Source organism: Canis lupus, chromosome 24 (genome assembly GCF_011100685.1).
Source record: "Canis lupus familiaris isolate Mischka breed German Shepherd chromosome 24, alternate assembly UU_Cfam_GSD_1.0, whole genome shotgun sequence".
Taxonomy (NCBI): Eukaryota; Metazoa; Chordata; class Mammalia; order Carnivora; family Canidae; genus Canis; species Canis lupus.
The window spans coordinates 4,167,877-4,185,209 of NC_049245.1; the positions used below are offsets into that span (position 1 = coordinate 4,167,877).

At 44.7% G+C, this 17,333-nt stretch overlaps 1 protein-coding gene and 1 long non-coding RNA gene across 4 annotated transcripts in view; one reads left to right on the top strand and one right to left on the bottom strand.

The window, feature by feature from the left end:
• SLC24A3 (solute carrier family 24 member 3) overlaps positions 1–17,333 on the bottom strand; it is a 481,529-nt gene that overhangs the window by 190,467 nt on the left and 273,729 nt on the right. Inside the window, exons 1-2 of one of the 2 annotated variants that reach the window (XM_038571461.1) lie at positions 8,169–8,339; positions 2,174–2,250 (exon numbers count right to left, since the gene is read on the bottom strand). In XM_038571461.1, the coding sequence (XP_038427389.1) occupies positions 2,174–2,250; positions 8,169–8,277 (186 nt within the window). In that variant the 5' untranslated portion in view covers positions 8,278–8,339. Of the gene's footprint in view, positions 1–2,173; positions 2,251–8,168; positions 8,340–17,333 lie in introns of those variants that run through there. The other variant, XM_038571460.1, reaches the window with a different exon arrangement.
• LOC111092177 lies at positions 8,331–16,033 on the top strand. Of its 2 annotated transcripts, none has more exons than XR_005377504.1 (3): positions 8,331–8,852; positions 14,136–14,317; positions 14,423–16,033. It is a non-coding gene; the product is annotated as an uncharacterized LOC111092177 (long non-coding RNA). The 2 variants fall into 2 exon arrangements; XR_005377503.1 differs by having other exon boundaries at positions 14,206–14,317.

The window sequence follows — 17,333 nt, forward strand, 5'->3', positions numbered from 1 at the left end:
CACCTTGGAAGGATGGAAGCTCAGGCTGTTTGTGTCGGGAGTAGAAATCTCCTGTCTCAGCTGACAAAGGCCTCCGGGTGCTAATGGCTACAGGGAACTTCTGGGTCCAGCTCAATGACTGGGTCTCCTCAGCCCGGAGACAGGGGAGCCTCCTTAGTGCCAGCAGCAGTAGCTGGCATCTACATTAACTGTTCTGCATGTGGGGCACCTGGGTGGCTCAGTGGTTGAGTATCTGCCTTTGGCTCAGGGTGTGATCCTGGGGTCTCGGGATCGAGGCCCACATCAGGCTCTCTGCAGGGACCCTGCTTCTCCCTCTGCCTTTGTCTCTGCCTCTCTCTCTGTCTCTCTGTGTCTCTCATGAATAAATAAATAAAATCTTTAAAAAAATTGTGTGACTCTCCTTAAGGGCAGGGAGGATAGCAGAGTCCATTTTATGTGAGGTTTTCAGAGAATGTCTTTGCTAAAAAAGAAAGATTTCTCATGCCTTCTCTTCAAGGGCAGGGTTCTGAGGGGTTGGGACAAGCAGAGAAAGAGCTGAAGAGCTGACTGCTTCTACTGTAAAGGAAGTCAGGCTTAGGGCAGCTACTCTGTCCAGGGAGGCTAAACATCTTGTCAGAAGCCACAGACAGAACAAGTAGAGTGGAACCGGGCTCAAACCCATGCCAGGTCTGCCTCCAGAGACCAGGGTGTGCCCATCAGCCCTCTCTGGGTATGGACTGAAAAGTAAGGTCTTTGTCCCTTGTCTGAGTCAGGGTGGGTTTGTGACTATAATGCAATCTAGTGGTAATGACGTGTGTGACTTCCGAGGCCAAGGCACTACAGGCCACAGTGCTTTCTCCTTGTTCACCTAGTATCCTTCTCCAAGCCCTAGGCTGCCACACAGAACCATGACAGAGAGGCCACACAGAGGTTCTCCGGCCAACAGTCCTCGTTGAGCTGGTTCTTTGTTCACACTCACCCAGACAGCAGACGTGAGAATGGAGAATCTCTGGCCCCAGGGGCTGGTGTCACTGCCTGCTGTCTGAATCACTCCCTCCTACGTCCAGGTCCTATGGCATGGCATTCCCTCCGTGACCTTTCTGAACTCCTGACTCACGGAACCCATGAGCAACATGGAGTGGTTATTGATTATATCACTAAATTTGGAGAATTTGTCTCACAGCAATAAATAACCAAAATGGAATTAAGAGCATTCTGGGGGAGGGTGAATACCATAGAGACAGGAAAGCATAGTGATGTACCTAGTCCAGAATTTGGCCTGGGTCTCTCTGATCCTGTGGCCACTCCTTAGATAGATTTTCATACATGCACCCTCCACAAACTCTCTGAACAGGGACAAGGAAAACTGAAGTTCTTCCATCCACTGGGTCTGCTGAGGAAGCACTAGGGCAGTGGTGGACATTAAGAACCACAGCAGCTACACCTGGGTGGCTCAGTGGTTGAGCATCTGCCCTCAGCTCAGGGCGTGATCCCAGGATCCTGGGATCGAGTCCTGTATTGGGCTCCCCGTGGGGACACTGTTTCTCCATCTGCCTGTGAATCTGCCTCTCTCTCTGTGTTTCTCTCATGAATAAATAAATAAAATCTTAAAAAAAAAAAAAAAAAAAACCAGAACAAACTTCTGTTGGTTGCATCTATAGGTCAGACACTGCATCATTTCATGCCACAACATGAAATCCATTCATTTAACAAATACTTTGTCCCTACCCCATGCCACAGACAGGTCTGGGAAAGAAGCCATATGCAAAACAAAGTCCCAGTTCTCCTGAGGCTTCTGTGTGAGTGAGGTTGATGGACAATAAACAAACAATGAGAGCATATTATGTCAGATAGCGATCAATGGCATGGAGAAAAACAAAGCCCAGTAAGGGGAAAGGTGATGACATTTTAGAGAGGCTGGTTAGGAAAGGATTCCCCAAGAGAGTGGCACTGGAGAAGAGAGCAAGTCTGACCGTGGAGCCCAGGGTTTGGGCTCTGAAATGAAGGGAAGAATACGTACAGGTGTACAGGTCTTCCAGCTCAGGAACCTGCGGCCTTCTCCAGAGGGCACATCTGGAGACTGTCCTTCACAGGGCTCAGGGCACCCATGCCAGGTGTGCACCTCACTGATCACCCACCACTGGCCAGGCCTCCCTCTAAACCCTTCAGGCAGAGCCCCGAGAGGGGTACTTACGCAGAGCACGTGGAGAACCACCGCCCCCTGTCTTCGATCTTCATTGGTGAAGATGTCATTGGGGAATTCATGCAGGGCTGAAGAATGGAGAGAGAACAGCAGCTCAGAAGAAATGACAATATTTTCAGGGCTGGAGGTCTGGGACGGTGTCCTCAGTCCTCATTTTAATACAGAATCCTTGCACTTGGATGAGAAAAAATTTACCATCTTTATGTTTACATATCTCTAACTGGAATTTAGTGGTTCCTCCAGGTAAGAAGATAGGCAACAAACCACAGGAGTGTGAGAAGCACCGGGGACTCTTCCTCCAACAGGTGTTCTCATGATACATTCTACTGTTACACTCACGGCAGCTCTCACTCACTACTTCGACATGGGGGAGGGGGCGGGTTCAGATCACCCCTTGTGCTTTAAGTGTCAGTGAAGAACTACATGAACCAACTGCATGGAAGTTTATTTTCTAATATTCTGACAACTTCATTTCAATATGATCAGTTTCCTGTTTGTATGCTAGTATATTTTATCACCTGCATCAAGAAATGTTTTTCTGAGCAGAGGTCTGTAGGCTTCATTCATTACCAAGGGGGTCCCTGACACACACAGGGTTAAGGCCCCTGCTCTAAATTAGCCCTTATATTCTTCCCACCAGGACTGCGTTGGCTTGGGGCCTAGGCTTTGGAATGGTATAATACCCTCCTGCTCTTTCATTCCCTTTGTGAAGATTTATTTATTTATTTATTTATTTATTTATTTATTTATTTATTTATTTATTCATAGAGGCACAGAGAGAGAGAGGCAGAGACACAGGCAGAGGGAGAAGCAGGCTCCATGCAGGGAGCCCGACATGGGACTCGATCCTGGGTCTCCAGGATCACACCCCGGGCTGCAGGCAGCGCTAAACCACTGAGCCACCCAGGCTGCCCCTCATTCCCTTTTGGAACTTGACCCACATTTGCCACCACTGAACTGGGTTATTAAGTGCAGAGCTGCTCGTGCCCCTCTCCTTGCTCTCAAAACCTTCCCTGCTATGAGATAAAAGCTCCAGTCTGGACACTGGCAGAGCCAAGCTGGTCCTGGCTGTTCCCCACCAGAACTTCTCTTCTTCTGCCCTTTTATACTTTGCATGTACTCAGTCACTCAATTACTAACTGAGCAGTTACTGTGTTCTCACTGCTGGAAATTTGACAGTCAGCATTGTTACATGTGCTCTCATATTCTTGCCAGACAGGATCATTTGCCACTCCTTGAGCGAAACCTGTATTTACTTTCTTTTTATATCTCTATCTGACAGATTATACCACTAGCCTGGGATATCCCCCATCCCCAAATGGTCTCTCTCTGCCTCTCATAAAATCCAATCAGCTTCATGGCCAGGGCCTTCATAAGGCCTTCTGTGGGACCCATGGCTCTCCTCTCTGGAAGACGCATCAGACCAGGCTCTGTGGGAAGCTGTGCAGACTACCCTACCCTTGGCCTCATCTTCAACAAATGTGGCCAGCTGATGAAAGCAGCCTTTGTCTCAGAGCTCCTTGAGCTCTCTGTCCTCCTCCAGCTCACAAGCGGGACAACCAGCACCAGCCAATGGGGAGGATGTACAAGATGACATCTGCTTGCCACTTGTCTTGCTTTGGGTTTCTCCCCAAAGTAGACCCTCAGCCAAGGATTTGGGGGTACATAGTTTATTTGGAGGTGATTCCTGTACACACCATGAGTGAGGAAGGGGAGGAGGCCGGGGAGGGAAGAGAGTCAAAGATGGTGACATTAACAGGTGAGTGGGTGATGGCTCAGGACACCTGGGGCCCAGTCCTGCTGCATACCCAGAAAGACGGCACAGAACATGCCTCTGCTTTGCAGCTTGTTGGCCACAGGATTTGCCCAAGACACAAGCCTTTAACTATTCTTTGAAAAAGTTCTGCTCTCTGCTTCCAGGGCCACACTGGATTGTGGAAGTGGTGGTGGTGAGGTGGCCAGAGTATACACCTAGCATATTAGGCACAAATCACCTGTGCATGTCACTAGTGTCACCATGCTTTCTAGTTCTGTCTGATCCCTCATCTGATGAAATGGGGGAGATAAGGAAAGACAGGGATGTCACGATCCCCCTAAGTGGCTTTCCAAGCTAGAGTTGTTCCAGACAGGCTACACTGAGTCTTCCTAATCAGATGGGAAAAATGAGAGCAAGCCTGGAGGATTTCACTTGGAAGATCAAATGACACTATAGTCTGGAAATTACCAGGAGGGACAAGAGTTCAGAGAACAAGCACTGCATGGATTCTAGCCACTTTACTGAGGTGTCTCCATTCTAGCATCTTCCCTCTACAAGCCTCATGTTCTGGCTGCAGTACTCTTGTCCCATGAGCAGAGCCAGAGGAAGCCCTCCAGCCTTCTACTTCCTCCTTGAAACTTCCCTGCTGGCAACAGGGCCCACAGCAGGCTGGACCTGGAGAGACCTAGCCTTTACAGTCCCTAGTCATGCCTTGTCTGTCCTCCCCTCCCCACCTCCTGGCTCTCCCTGTGCACATGGGATATCTTACACTCTTAGGACATGCTTTCTCATACTTTCTCCTTTGAACTTATCTTTGAACTTACCTGATTAAATTTTTGTCCAAATAACCATCCCATGGTTCTCACATTGTTTTCCCCTCCCCAAGTTATTCAGTATGGATACAATGAGAAATGCCCCTTTCTGTCCACTTTCCAAACCCAGGACATTGAAGGTCTCCATGGGCCGCCCTTATGGGAGGGCAAAGGCAAGGAAAGGAAAGATTCTGCAGGGTGGGCTGGAGATTTTTCAGGCCCGACTGGTTCCTGCATTCACCTGGACTTGCCCAGACCATGTGTCCCAGTCCTTGATTCTGAAAAAACCACCACCACCATCCACATCTTTGCAACTTTCTCCTTTCTGACATTCCTTTTCAGTGCCCAGGGAGGTGGGGCTTGGGATGGGCTGGCTGGTGAAGGCTCTGATGGACTGATGGCCAATGACAAACCTGTGCAAGATGACGCATTCACTGAGCACCTGCTCCTGGCAGGTACCGTGCCTTGCCCTTCACACCCACTATTTTGTCCTCACAGAAAGCTTTCGTTCCCATTTTGTAGACAAGAACCCAAGGAACAGAGGAATAGATTTCATACCGGAAGATCCCCAGCTGGAGAGCTGCAGAGGAGGGGCATGCACAGAGCAGATGCAGGCCTGGGAACGCCCCTCACTGCTGCTTGCCCAGCTCCTGGCATCTATCAATCTTACTCTGCTAGGTGGCCTCTTTCTTCTTGGGACTTCTTCCAGATAGGAGATCTGATTAGATCTATGTTCTGCCCCATGAACCAGAGTGAAAAGGTAGGCTGTTTTTTTTTCCTTTACATTTCTCTGTGTAGCTGCTGTACAGCGTTTCCACACTGGCCAGTTCAAGGTTTAAATGTGACCCTCCTATTGCCCTCCTACCCCTAGAGAATCAGAGGCAGGACTAGTATGTTAAGTTCATGTATGGATCATAACAGCCATCACTCTTGAGAAACTGAAGCCACCCTGTGATGAGTGCCACGCAAAGCAAGCACGTGGGGACCACTTGTCATCAATGAGGAGTAGAGGTGGGTATGGAAGTGGGAGCTGACTACATGAGGAATTATTCCTACATGAGGAATAATGTGGTTTTGAGCAAATATGGGAGGGTAGTGTGTGAAGGGAGTAGAGTCCATGGTACAGCAACCCCACCACTCTGCATCTGCAAGGTGTCCACTTTGTGCCGGCTCCATCCTCCCTCCTTCTCTGTGGCTTCATCTGTGAAGTGACACAGGGCCCACAGTGTAATGATTCAATCAAGGGTACTATGTCAGTAAGTGATACATTATGTTCTGAATCCAGGCATTTTGATTTTAAATCCACCTGACACTCAACAGCCAAGTGGATGAGTGTAATGACCGTGAATAAGCGGACCCACTAGGCTTCATGGTTTGGTTGGGGAAGGGTCTTGGCAGAGGTCTTGATGCCCAGCCAACCCTGGGACCTGGCTGGAGTTCTTAGAGAAGACTGTGCTGGAGGCTATGCCTTTGGATGAGGTGGGACCTGCAGAGCCCAGTGCTGGCTCAGGAAGGGCTAAGGCGCTGTCATAAGTCCTGGCCAAGCAGGCCCCTGGCGGACTTCCTCATGAAACTGAATGTGGCTGCTCAGTGGCTGTGATATGGGGTAGGTGTGTTGGAGGTTGGTGGGATAGGCAGAGGAGAGTCAGCTAAATGTTCTCAAATCAATATGCTTTAAGAACAACAAGATTCTTATTTGGTGGTTTCCAGCAATGTGGAAAGAATGACCAAGTTAAGTATTCCCCAGGAAGCTTCTGATGTGGATCCCATTCTGGCCACTTATTCATCACAGGTCCCTGTGAAAACATGTATCAGGCTGGTGATGAAATTATAACAATAATTTCAAAGACTTAACGCACAATTTGCAAAGAGGGATGCGTACATTTTATTTTCCTCCTATAGGTTCATCACCTTTTGATGGAAGTCACAAAAGATTTTTAAAACTTGAGCTGGAGGCCCTCTCTTCTTACCCTTCATGCAATAAGCCTTCCTTCATAGGTTCTACAAGCCTATATGTGAGGTTGGATCCTTCAAGAGCAGACCTTGAGACAGAGATCTGAATGCCAGCAGTTTATGCGGGAAGTGATCCTACTACAGGAGAGGAGGGAGACAAACCAGGAAAGGGCTGATACAGTATGCTCAGACTTGCTGGGGCCTCTCTGAGAGATGGTGTAGAATATGTTTCTGTATTGTGTACATATGCTCATCCATCACTGTTGAAGGCTGTCCTAAACCTAGGGCTGACCCTTAGCAGTTCTCAGATCTGCACTGGCCAAGTCAGTGTGTTCGTGGGACCAGGGAAGGCCCCAGACAGAGTCACAGGTACATCAAGAAACTGCCTGCATGTTTGTTGGCCATCTGAAAAATGTCCTGCAATTCCTCTTCATTGCTCCCTCCAGGCTAAACTCAGGGTATTGTCAGTGCACACAGCAGGTATCCAATAAGTGTCAGAACACTAAAGGAAGCAGACCTTGGATGCAGACTGGGAAGAGAGTATGTCTGTCTTGTCCACCTGGCCCAACAGGTCAAGAAAAGGGCTGCCAGCAGCAGCTGAGCTCACTTCCTTGAGGCCAAGCAAACCCTCTACCTAGTGGGCACAGACTCTGAGGCCCCAAATACACTTGAGAAATGGGTTTTCAGAATAGCTGCAGCTGTCCAAGACAGGAGTCTATAGACACAGTGTGGCACGCTGGACTAGAAGACTATTCTCAGTGCTTCTTGGTCTCAGTTTCCTCATCTATAAAACAAGGTAGGGCTGCTAGAGCCTCCTGAAGAGCTAATGGCAAAGCTGATGTCATCCCAGCTGCCTTTCATCTGGGTGTACTTCTTGACACCCAAATCCAAAGAACTAGAGGCATTTCTTAGTCAAGGTGGGAGTGGATGGTTACCATCTTTAGGAACCTCACATTGTCCTTGGGCTGTAGGTTAGATTTTGCAAAAGGGCCCAGTGTAGAGAATCAGGTGTGGATTCGGATCCCACCTATATATATAACTACTCATGGGTTATCCTTTCCTCTCTCAGAACCTCATTTCCATCATCTGTAAAATGAGCGTGTGAATGCCAGCTTTGCAGGGTGGCTGAGAAGAGTGCAGGCAGAGTAAGTGAAATGCCTCCCACCATCTTCCTGGGCCACATACTGAAATTCTTTGTAATTATAACAATGATGGAATGCTGGTCCAGCCTGTGGACAAGTACGTTTTTTTCTCGTCTTGGGAGTCAAAATCCACCTACTGCCAATTCCTGCCTGCTTTGCACTGGCATCTGTTTCTCCAGGGTGGTGTTTAGTCCAAGGGAGCTACATGAACACGTGTGCCTCTCGGTACATGCCTTCCTGTGTTCAGGTTGTGTTGGAGCCAAATAGCCTACGTGCATGCTGGAGCCAAATAGCCCACATCCAGTGGAAGGTTCCCCAAATACCTTCAAAATCCTCGAAGTCTCTTTCTGCTCCTCTCTTTCTCCTGATACTCCTCTTAGTACATCTCACCAGCTCAGGGAAGCCAGCAAAGGCAAGCAGTGCTGTTCCCATAGAAACCACAGAGCCCTGAAGGGAGTAGATTCCCCTTACCAAGGCAACAGCAGTCAGCTGTCCTGCTTCTCCTGGCTGCTTTCCTGAGGCCTGAGTTTGATGAGTCCAAATGGAGGTTTGCAAGGGATGGAGAGTATTTTCTCTTTCATTTGGAGAAAAGAATGTATCAGGGACATTCATGGCATCTGTAGACCTATGCTCTCATGTTGATCAAATGGAGCAGCCCAAGGTGAAGAACCAAAAGCTCAACTAGCTTAACACATCTGAGTGCAAGGAATCAGAACACTGGCATTTCATCCCAGGGGCTTTTTCATAACAAAGTACCTCACGCATCTTGTTGACTGGCCTCTTGGGAGCTGCCCCAGGAATTTTGGGTTGACACTGCCCAACTTCTCCCATGCATGATGGGTGACTTCATGCTTCTGCATTAGACACCTTCATCTGCTCCACCCTATAAAGCCTTCTGCCTCCTCTTCCTCTGGAGTCAACATTGGGAGAACACTGTCAGCCAGCTGCGGTGGTACTTGGCTTCCCACGAAACCTTCCAGACTCTTCCTGTGGTGCCCTTGTCCTGTGTAAGTACCCAACAAGTGGTTTTCTAGCCCAACTGTAGTCACCTTTGATTCCCATATTGTGAGCTCCCTGTGGACAGGAACCCTGCATTTTTCTCTGTGGCCAGTACCCACTGGGCCAGGAGCCATGAAAGAGAAAAATAAATATCAAGTGAAGACAAGTGTGAAGAAACTTAGAGGGACTTTCTCCCAGGGGATGGTTTTTGTATAAACACAAGACAGAATTATTAATTAAGAAATGATGCTAGGAGAAATAGTTCAGTAAAACTCCCAGCAACTGGGAGTGGCCACTTGGGCTGTTCATAAATAACCTATTTCTCTTTGTTCTGGAGACCTGGAAGGAATACACTTCTAGGTTTCCTTTAGGGTAGGTGGGACCATGCAGCTTGCTTTGGTCAATGAAATAGGAGAAAATGACCTATGTCACACTTCTAGGCAGGCTTTAATAGCAAGTGTCTGATCCATCACCTTGCATTTTCTTGTCTAAATATTCATGGAAACATAAGTCATGATGAACCTTTCATCAGCTTGGGTCCCTGAGCAACTCATATCAGAATCTGCCTCCTCTCTCCAACACACACATTTTATACATGTAGCATGAATAAAAAAATAAAATGTTTATTTTCTTAGCCCCTGAGATTTGGGGCTGTTTGTTATTCAGTGTAGCCAAGCCTACCCTGAGTAACATGATTGCTAATATGGTGCTCAGCATCCCCACTGCCTTCTGCACATGAGGCCTTGCTTCATCAATTTTTGGTTCCTTCTGTCTTTTCCACTGGACTGGGGGGGGGGGGGATGATTAAGGTTGGAGGGAATTTATCCTTGTCTTCTCTGTGTTTGCAGTGCCTAGCTAGGTGCCTGGCACAGAAGAGTCACTTAATTAAAAGTGTTTGTTGATTAAATGAACACATATGTCATAACGGAAGTCCCCTGAACAAAATTATCCATAAAAGAATCTGCATGAAAATGGATATATTCTCAACTTAACTTTCTAAATATTTAGTCTCTGGAAAAGTTTCAGAGACATTTTGGTGCCCTCCTCTTACACTCAGTGAGGTTCAGCAAGCCACAAAAGTGCAGGGGTGGGGGTGGGACATATATGGCAATGGGAGAGTGCAGGGTGTCCCAGAGAACTGCAGGCTGCTGGCAGGTCGTCTTTAGAATCTGCATCTCAACAACACTGGGAGATGTACTAACAAATCAATCATGTGCAAATAAACACACAGTTACTCAGCCCTTAGCACGCACGGAGTACCATACTCAATTGCAGTTATAGAAAGGCAAAGGATGCACAGTCCTGGTCACTGAGGGGTCAGCTCTCTCTTCAATCAACCCAATATGTAAAGATGGAACTGCAAATGTCTATTTTTCACTTTTTCATGGTTTCTATGATAGGAATCTTTATTCTAGATTCAAAGATAAGTAAACCAAGACCCAAAGAAGGCATGTAATAAGCCCAAGTTCACACGGATGGTAGTGGAGGAGCTGAGATCATAAATGGGGTCTGAATTTCTAGCATGTCGATTCTTTTGTAACAGAAAGGGCAAATTGACCTTTTCTTCCCCCCTTGACTTCCAAAGGCACAATTTTTTTCCTTCGAAAGCCAGAAACAAAGTGTGGATTCAAATGGATTGATGTGCACATAGAAATAAGACCATGAACAGCATCTCTGTGAAGGAGGATATAACCACAGGTCATGGTAACCAAGAGCCTCAGTGTGGGACAAACTGTCAATCAAAAAGATAATACCAATCAAATTTGCTGAGGAAGGTTGTTTCAGCCAAATGCTTGCTGGTGACATTTGTTTACCATAGGCAGCCAGGATTTTACAAGAGCTTAAAGACCTAGACCTGAAGCCCTCCTTCACCACTTAAGAGTTCTGTGGCCTTGGGGAAATTCTTTAATCTCTTTCAGTCTTAATTTCTTAATGTGCAAAATGGGAGGATGAAAACAATACCAGTTAATGTGATTATTATTAGAATTAATTATGATGATGTTTACGAAATATGTAGTACCTAGACTCAGACAAGTAATTATCAAATGATAGGTCCTTTTACCTTATTAAATAGTAGAGGAGAAATATGGACAATGGGTGTTTCCCAAGACATCAATGCCCTGCTCATATTCCTGGAGTCTTACCACTTGACGCTAAGCAACTACCAGCATGTCCATCTTTTTGCCTGAGGGCTTTCCCCAAAGAGAAGAGAAGGTTCTTTGCTCAGATACAGCAGGCTGGATATGCTGGAGAATTAACACTGCTCTTTCCCCCGGGTAAAGCCCTCAACCAAAGCCTGATGAAAGGGTGGGTATATAAACACTTCAGCTCCCTCACCACGTAGGTGAGATAACTCTCAGGTGTGTCCTGCACTGCTTGCTAGCATTCTCAGCTAGATTAAGCTCTCATTGCTCACTGTGACAACTGGCTTTAATACTCTTTTGATTGGCTGCCTTCCCTTCCCTGTCTCACTTCCTGACTCCCCTATCTGGATCCTCTCCCAAATAAACCTGTACTTGAATCTGCCTCAGGGCCTACTTCTGATGAACCCATATTTAGACAAGAGATGTGAAGAATTTTGCACTTTTGCACCTCTCCATTTCAACAAAGATTAGTTTTTCCAGCAGAGGACTCATCCATATTCAGGTGAATTCCCCCCCACCCACCCAATAACGGCAGTAGTTTTCAATGGCCTTATTTCCGTGCATTTATAGGAGAATGATGCATTGTGCTTTGTTGACAGCAGTATGGAACCACCTAAGTCCTGAATGCAGGTTGGAAGACTATCTGTCCCTTTTTGATGGTGCTGAAGTTGATCCAATACACCCATGAGAAGCTCCTTGATTTCCACTTCAGAGCTCTTTTTCTCATATCCATATTGGCAGGAGATTTTAAAAAATCATCCCACAAGCTTTTCTCCTGGAAGAGAACAGACATTCTTTGCAACTAAAGAACCCCAATCATTAGTTACCATAGACTTTTGGCCTGGCAAGGCACTGAAATGTAATTTGATGAACTGGAAACATATTTCTTTATCAATAATAAAAAGTCATGGCATCAGTGTTGCTCATGTTTCCAAGCCAGTAGCTACTGTAGAAAATACAGTGATCCCATGACTAATTTAGTGTTCTCAGGCCACAAGCATGGCAGCACAAAGAAGGAGGCCTATTTGTAGGGACAAGAGCCTATAACCTGTATCTGTTGCTCGTATGGGTTTACCATGACTGTGTCAGTAATGAATTCACAATAAGGGAAGTAGAATATGTATGGTAAATAGCCCTGTGGTGGTCAGAACTTTATGCCCTTCATGGACTGCTCTGTTTTTCAAAATGTCCTTTGGTGCTGATGTCAGAGAACATGTAGATGGATGGGCTGGGGTCTGGCCCAGGTATTGCATCTCTCATACTCTCATGTCTGCTTACTGATGCAGAGAAATTCAGACCAACAAGCTGATGCACACAGAAATCCACTACAGAGCTCCTTAAGGGAATGTGCATTGTTAACAGAAGTGGCCACTCCTCCTCAGCACCCTTGAAGGGGATGAGTGTGCATGAAAAATCTTTCTTAGGACAAATGCAATTAAAACAGTTCTTTCTGAATATAGTAATTCCGCATAAGAATATACATTGACAAGATTCACTCTTTACAGCTTTATTTTATAGCAGAGATGAACTGTGCATGCTACATGACTGGACACTCCAAAATCAGTGACTTTTTTAAAATGTTCATCAAATTTCAGAGTTAGAATTAACCTTCAGTATTCTATTGGTCTACAGATGGAAAGGTGATAAAAGAATGATTTGATGAAAAGCAGAGTTAAGGTTTTTTCTCTGTTTCCCTTTTAAAACCTATCTTTCCTCTTTCACCATTGATGATATTCCATGATCATCAGTTTCAGAGAAAGAAAATGGATCTCATCTCACATGTTCATCAATTGACTGGTAATGACTTGACTGGCTGTTAGGTTGACTCTTAGATAGGGTATAGTGTGGTAGAGGAACTTGATCTATTAACAATGTCTGCCATAGTCATGGGAATGGGAATGGGGACACATGTGCTTCTTATTCTCCTTCACTGAATTTTTGCTGACAAATTCCTAAAATGAAAGAATAACTGGCACTCCTTGCTTCTAATAATGATGATTATTGCCATAATTTCCTTTGATCTGTATCTCTCTTTGGGTAGCATCTATTTAAAGGTTGGGGAGCATTCAAAGTATTAAAATACAATCTTCCAAAGAAATCAAATATATTAAAGCAGATGTATTAGGTTGTTACACACCCATAGTATAGTAGCTCGAAGTCTGGCTTAGGACAATGAAATAAATATCTAAAAAAATTCACAGTTAGTTGTAGGAAGAGATGTAAATAAACAGATAAACTACTGGCTAATTCAGTTGGCAAAATACAAGCTGTATTTACTCCTCACTTAGTACTTGGCAGCCTCTGCTTCTCCTTGGAAGAAAAATTAACATGTTACCTGAGGAAATCATTTTCCTTTTTATGTTGCCATATATTAAATATTAGATACCTATAGTTTGGGGTCAAAACAATCTTCTAATTACATCTGAAACTCTTTATTTCAGTAACAGTTTTCTTTTTAAATTTTATTTTATTTAAATTCAATTTGCCAACATATCTGAAACTCTTTTAAGGATATCAGAAAGGGAGACAGAACGTAAAGACTGCTAACTCTGGGAAATGAACTAGGGGTGGTAGAAGGGGAGGAGGGCGGGGGGTGGGAGTGAATGGGTGACGGGCACTGGGGGTTATTCTGTATGTTAGTAAATTGAACACCAATAAAAAATAAATTAAAAAAAAAAGGATAGGTCTGAAAACAGGGTTTTTTTTGGATCACAAAGTTCGTGCATTCAAAGTCTAGATTCCAAATATGATGGCTCCACCTGAATGAAAATTAAGAAAAAGTGTAATTAATTTGAGACTAAAAGTGATTCCTATATCAATTTTTCTTCTTCTTCTTCTTCTTCTTCTTCTTCTTCTTCTTCTTCTTCTTCTTCTTCTTCTTCTTCTTCTTCTTCTTTTATGGCTTTGAATGAAACTGACTGACTGCCTTCTGCTTTCACAACTGGCTTTGTTCTCCAAACTAGGCTTTTAAGGGTATATAGACCAAGGGTAGGAACAGGAGAGATCTCTCAAAAAGGTCACTGTGCTGTCTTTTAGTTAGCAGAGCAAGACTAGTTACAGTTTGGAGCCAATAAGATTAAAGCAAAAGAATTTAGAATCTACTTGATATGTGTCTAGTCATTTGTTATTGCATATTTGACTTTACAGATGATGTGCAGAGGAGACTCTGGATTCTGTTGTCTTTCTCAGAAGAGTGTTGAATTTCTATTTCCTGCAGGCACTCCAAACTCTAATCTCGGAGACCTCAGCCCATTAAGGTCACTGCTTTCTGTTCTGGCTCTATCACCCATGCACTGTACATACTAGGGAGTTTCACAGGGGAAAAGTCGGTAGGTGTGGTTTCCTTCCTTCAAATTTCATACTTCCTCCAGTCTCTGTTTGCTTTACTTCCTTTCCAGAGTTTTTAAACAATTGTTTTCCTTTATTTTGTCTAGATTCCATAATTGTTCCTACAGGAGCATTAATCCAATGCAAGCTTCTCTACTATGAATGGAAGTCTAAAGTCCAGAATATATTCTACATCATCAGCCACCACAAAAAATTTACAGGACATTAAACTCACATTAAAGATTCCCCAAACTTGCTATTAGCTACATTAAGTTCTCCATAGAACTAAGGCATCCTGAAGGAACCATGTGCCCCAGTAGTAACTAAAGGCCCGGGGAAAGTGACCAGTCACTTGAATGGGCTGGCAAGATTTGATAAAGGGCTGGGGTAATCTAATTGCATACTAACTTATATGGATAAACCAGGGACTGGATGAAGAGGGTCCTCAATACAGCAGAGCTTATAGGAAGAGATGATGCAGCATTCCACAGCCCTCAACTACAAATATTTCAAGGTCAAGGAACCCAAAAAAGCATCTGTGGCAGTTCTGATGTCTCTGACAGGTGATTCCCAAAGGCTCAGAGGCAAGAATGTGTTTTAGGGGACAAATGATATTGGAAACCACTTACTGCCAAGGGAGTGAAATCATGTTCTACTTCTTTTGGAGTCCGGAGGCTCTCTTATATGTTTCCCTTAAGTGTCAAATTTTGACATCTTACATGAAGTTGGCAAATTGAAATTCACAGCAATAGAAGGTAGGTGTTTAATAAGTGCCTTTCAAGTCCAGACAAATTTGTGAAGTTTCAGAAACAGGAAAGAAAGGTAGGCAGCCAAACAAACCTCTGGCTAAATCTGGCCATTACATAAAGAACATAAACATATTAATGTTTAATTTTTTTAAAAGGAAGAAAAGGAAAATTATGCTAAATTCCTGAATGAGTCAAGAACAAAATAATAAATACTACAATTTCTGTTCAAAGTAAAGTGGAAAGGCAAACATGAAGGAGGAGGGAGAGATCTACTTGTTCTTGCCCTAGAACTCCATCATATTCCCTGTTACAAGCCAATGACTTTTTGCTCTCCCCCACTACCCCAAACTTAGGATTCTGTGTCATTGCTGGCTAGCTCGTGTCTTTTCAAGTGCTTTTATGTCATTGTAGGATTGCTGGAATTGAAAACATTCAAAGAAAACCTTAAAGAAATCAACATCATGATTTTGAGAACAAAAAAAATGCAGAGGTAACAAACTGTGATGCATTAACCTCGGTCATCATGCATGTCACAGAAGCTGGATGCAAATTTATGTATTTACTGTCATAAACCAGGACAAATCTTGATATCACTTGAGAAAAGGCCAGTCAGAGAAAATGAAGACCCCTTTGCCATCCCCACCATCCAAAGACTGGTTTAACTTGTACTTGAAGATATTGGCATACTGAGCTGCACGGACAGTGAGGTCATGCTGTGGGTCGGTAAGACGACTTAGCACTTTCAGATGATGGAAAAGTTTGTGTTATCACTTCCTTCGATCTTTCCTCACATAAACATTGAATTTCAGGGCATTTCATATAGACCTAAGGAGAAAAATCTATTAAAAATAATCTTTTTAAAACGACCCTTTTAATGTTTGAAATATATGGTTTGTTGTTGTTTTTGGTGAGAGATGCAAATAACTTTATTCTTCTATGAAAGACTCCAATGTTTAAGTTTCTTGCCATAGTTCAAATAAGCAGGACCAGACTTTACAGATATCTGCATAAAAAGTCTCCAATCTCCTAGGTAACATTAAGATGAGAAGACAGGCAAAGGGGCTATGTTTCAGTCTGAAGATGGAAGCTGCAAATCCCCCAGGGGTCCTGGACCCACAAAACAAGGTCCTGCCTAATCTCCTCCAAGAGGCTGGCTGTCAAGTGGCCACAGGTGGGAGGGCTGGGGAGAGTAGTGTTGTCTTTCCCTGAGTCTGTGACACAGAAGCAAATTAGCTGGCTTCTTCTCAGTGATTTCAGGCAAACAGTTCTTTCCAAAGAAACAGGGTTCCTTTGAGAAAGATTCAAGTACCAAAGAGACTCTGATTCCTTCATGATCACAGCTGAATACCGTAAGGATAGCAAGCTTTCCAGGGACGCAGATGTGCACACAGATGTTTCCCTGTCAATTTCACTCAAGGATGCACGGTGCAGTGGTTATCCATCTGCCATGCTGCTCTAACTCTGGTAGGGGATAACTAGGAAGTATACTACACAGTCTTGCCCTTGTGAAGTACAGAGACCAGTTGAGGAAGCCAGATTTAAGTGCACGAATACGCAAATCGGAGGATGGTAACAAGCAGGCTATATACCCTCCCAAACACCTAAGCATGTATGTATGTGAATGCAGGAGTAAGTAGCTCTTACGTAGCTGCTCATGCAACTGCAATAACTTACAGAACTGGAAACATGACAGTTACTCACTCATTGCCTTTCTGACACCTGTACAGGGGAGACTCAAACACCTGGAGGCTGGAACCACTTGGACTCCTCAGCCTCTCTGTCTCTCTATGTGGTTTCTCCACATGGTTTGCCCTCAAGATCTCTTTGGCATGTGGACTTCTCCTATGGTGGCTCAGAGCTACAAGGCACAAGTTTCAAGACAAAGAGCTAGAGAAGGATGGCCTTTTATGATCAAGCCTGGGAAGTCACGCAGCAGGTAGTTACAAAGGTATGGCTGACTTCCAGGGAGAGGAACAAGATTCTGGAAGAGCACATGGTCCTGGGGTTATTGCTGGGGTCATTTTGGAAGATGCAACCTGCCACTATCTGAAAATGAGAACCACATCTGTGGCCACGTTCAGAACATATCTTTATCTAGACGAAGATGAACCAGACAGTGGATGTATTTGGGTCAGGAAGAAAAGTAGCGGCATGAACCAGCATGGTGGATAAGGACTGCATCAGTGAGTGAGATGTGTGAAGCCTCAAAGAAGGGCTTACAGAGCTGCAGAGGAGGCATTCCAAGTGGATAGGGAGAAGGATGGAGGGA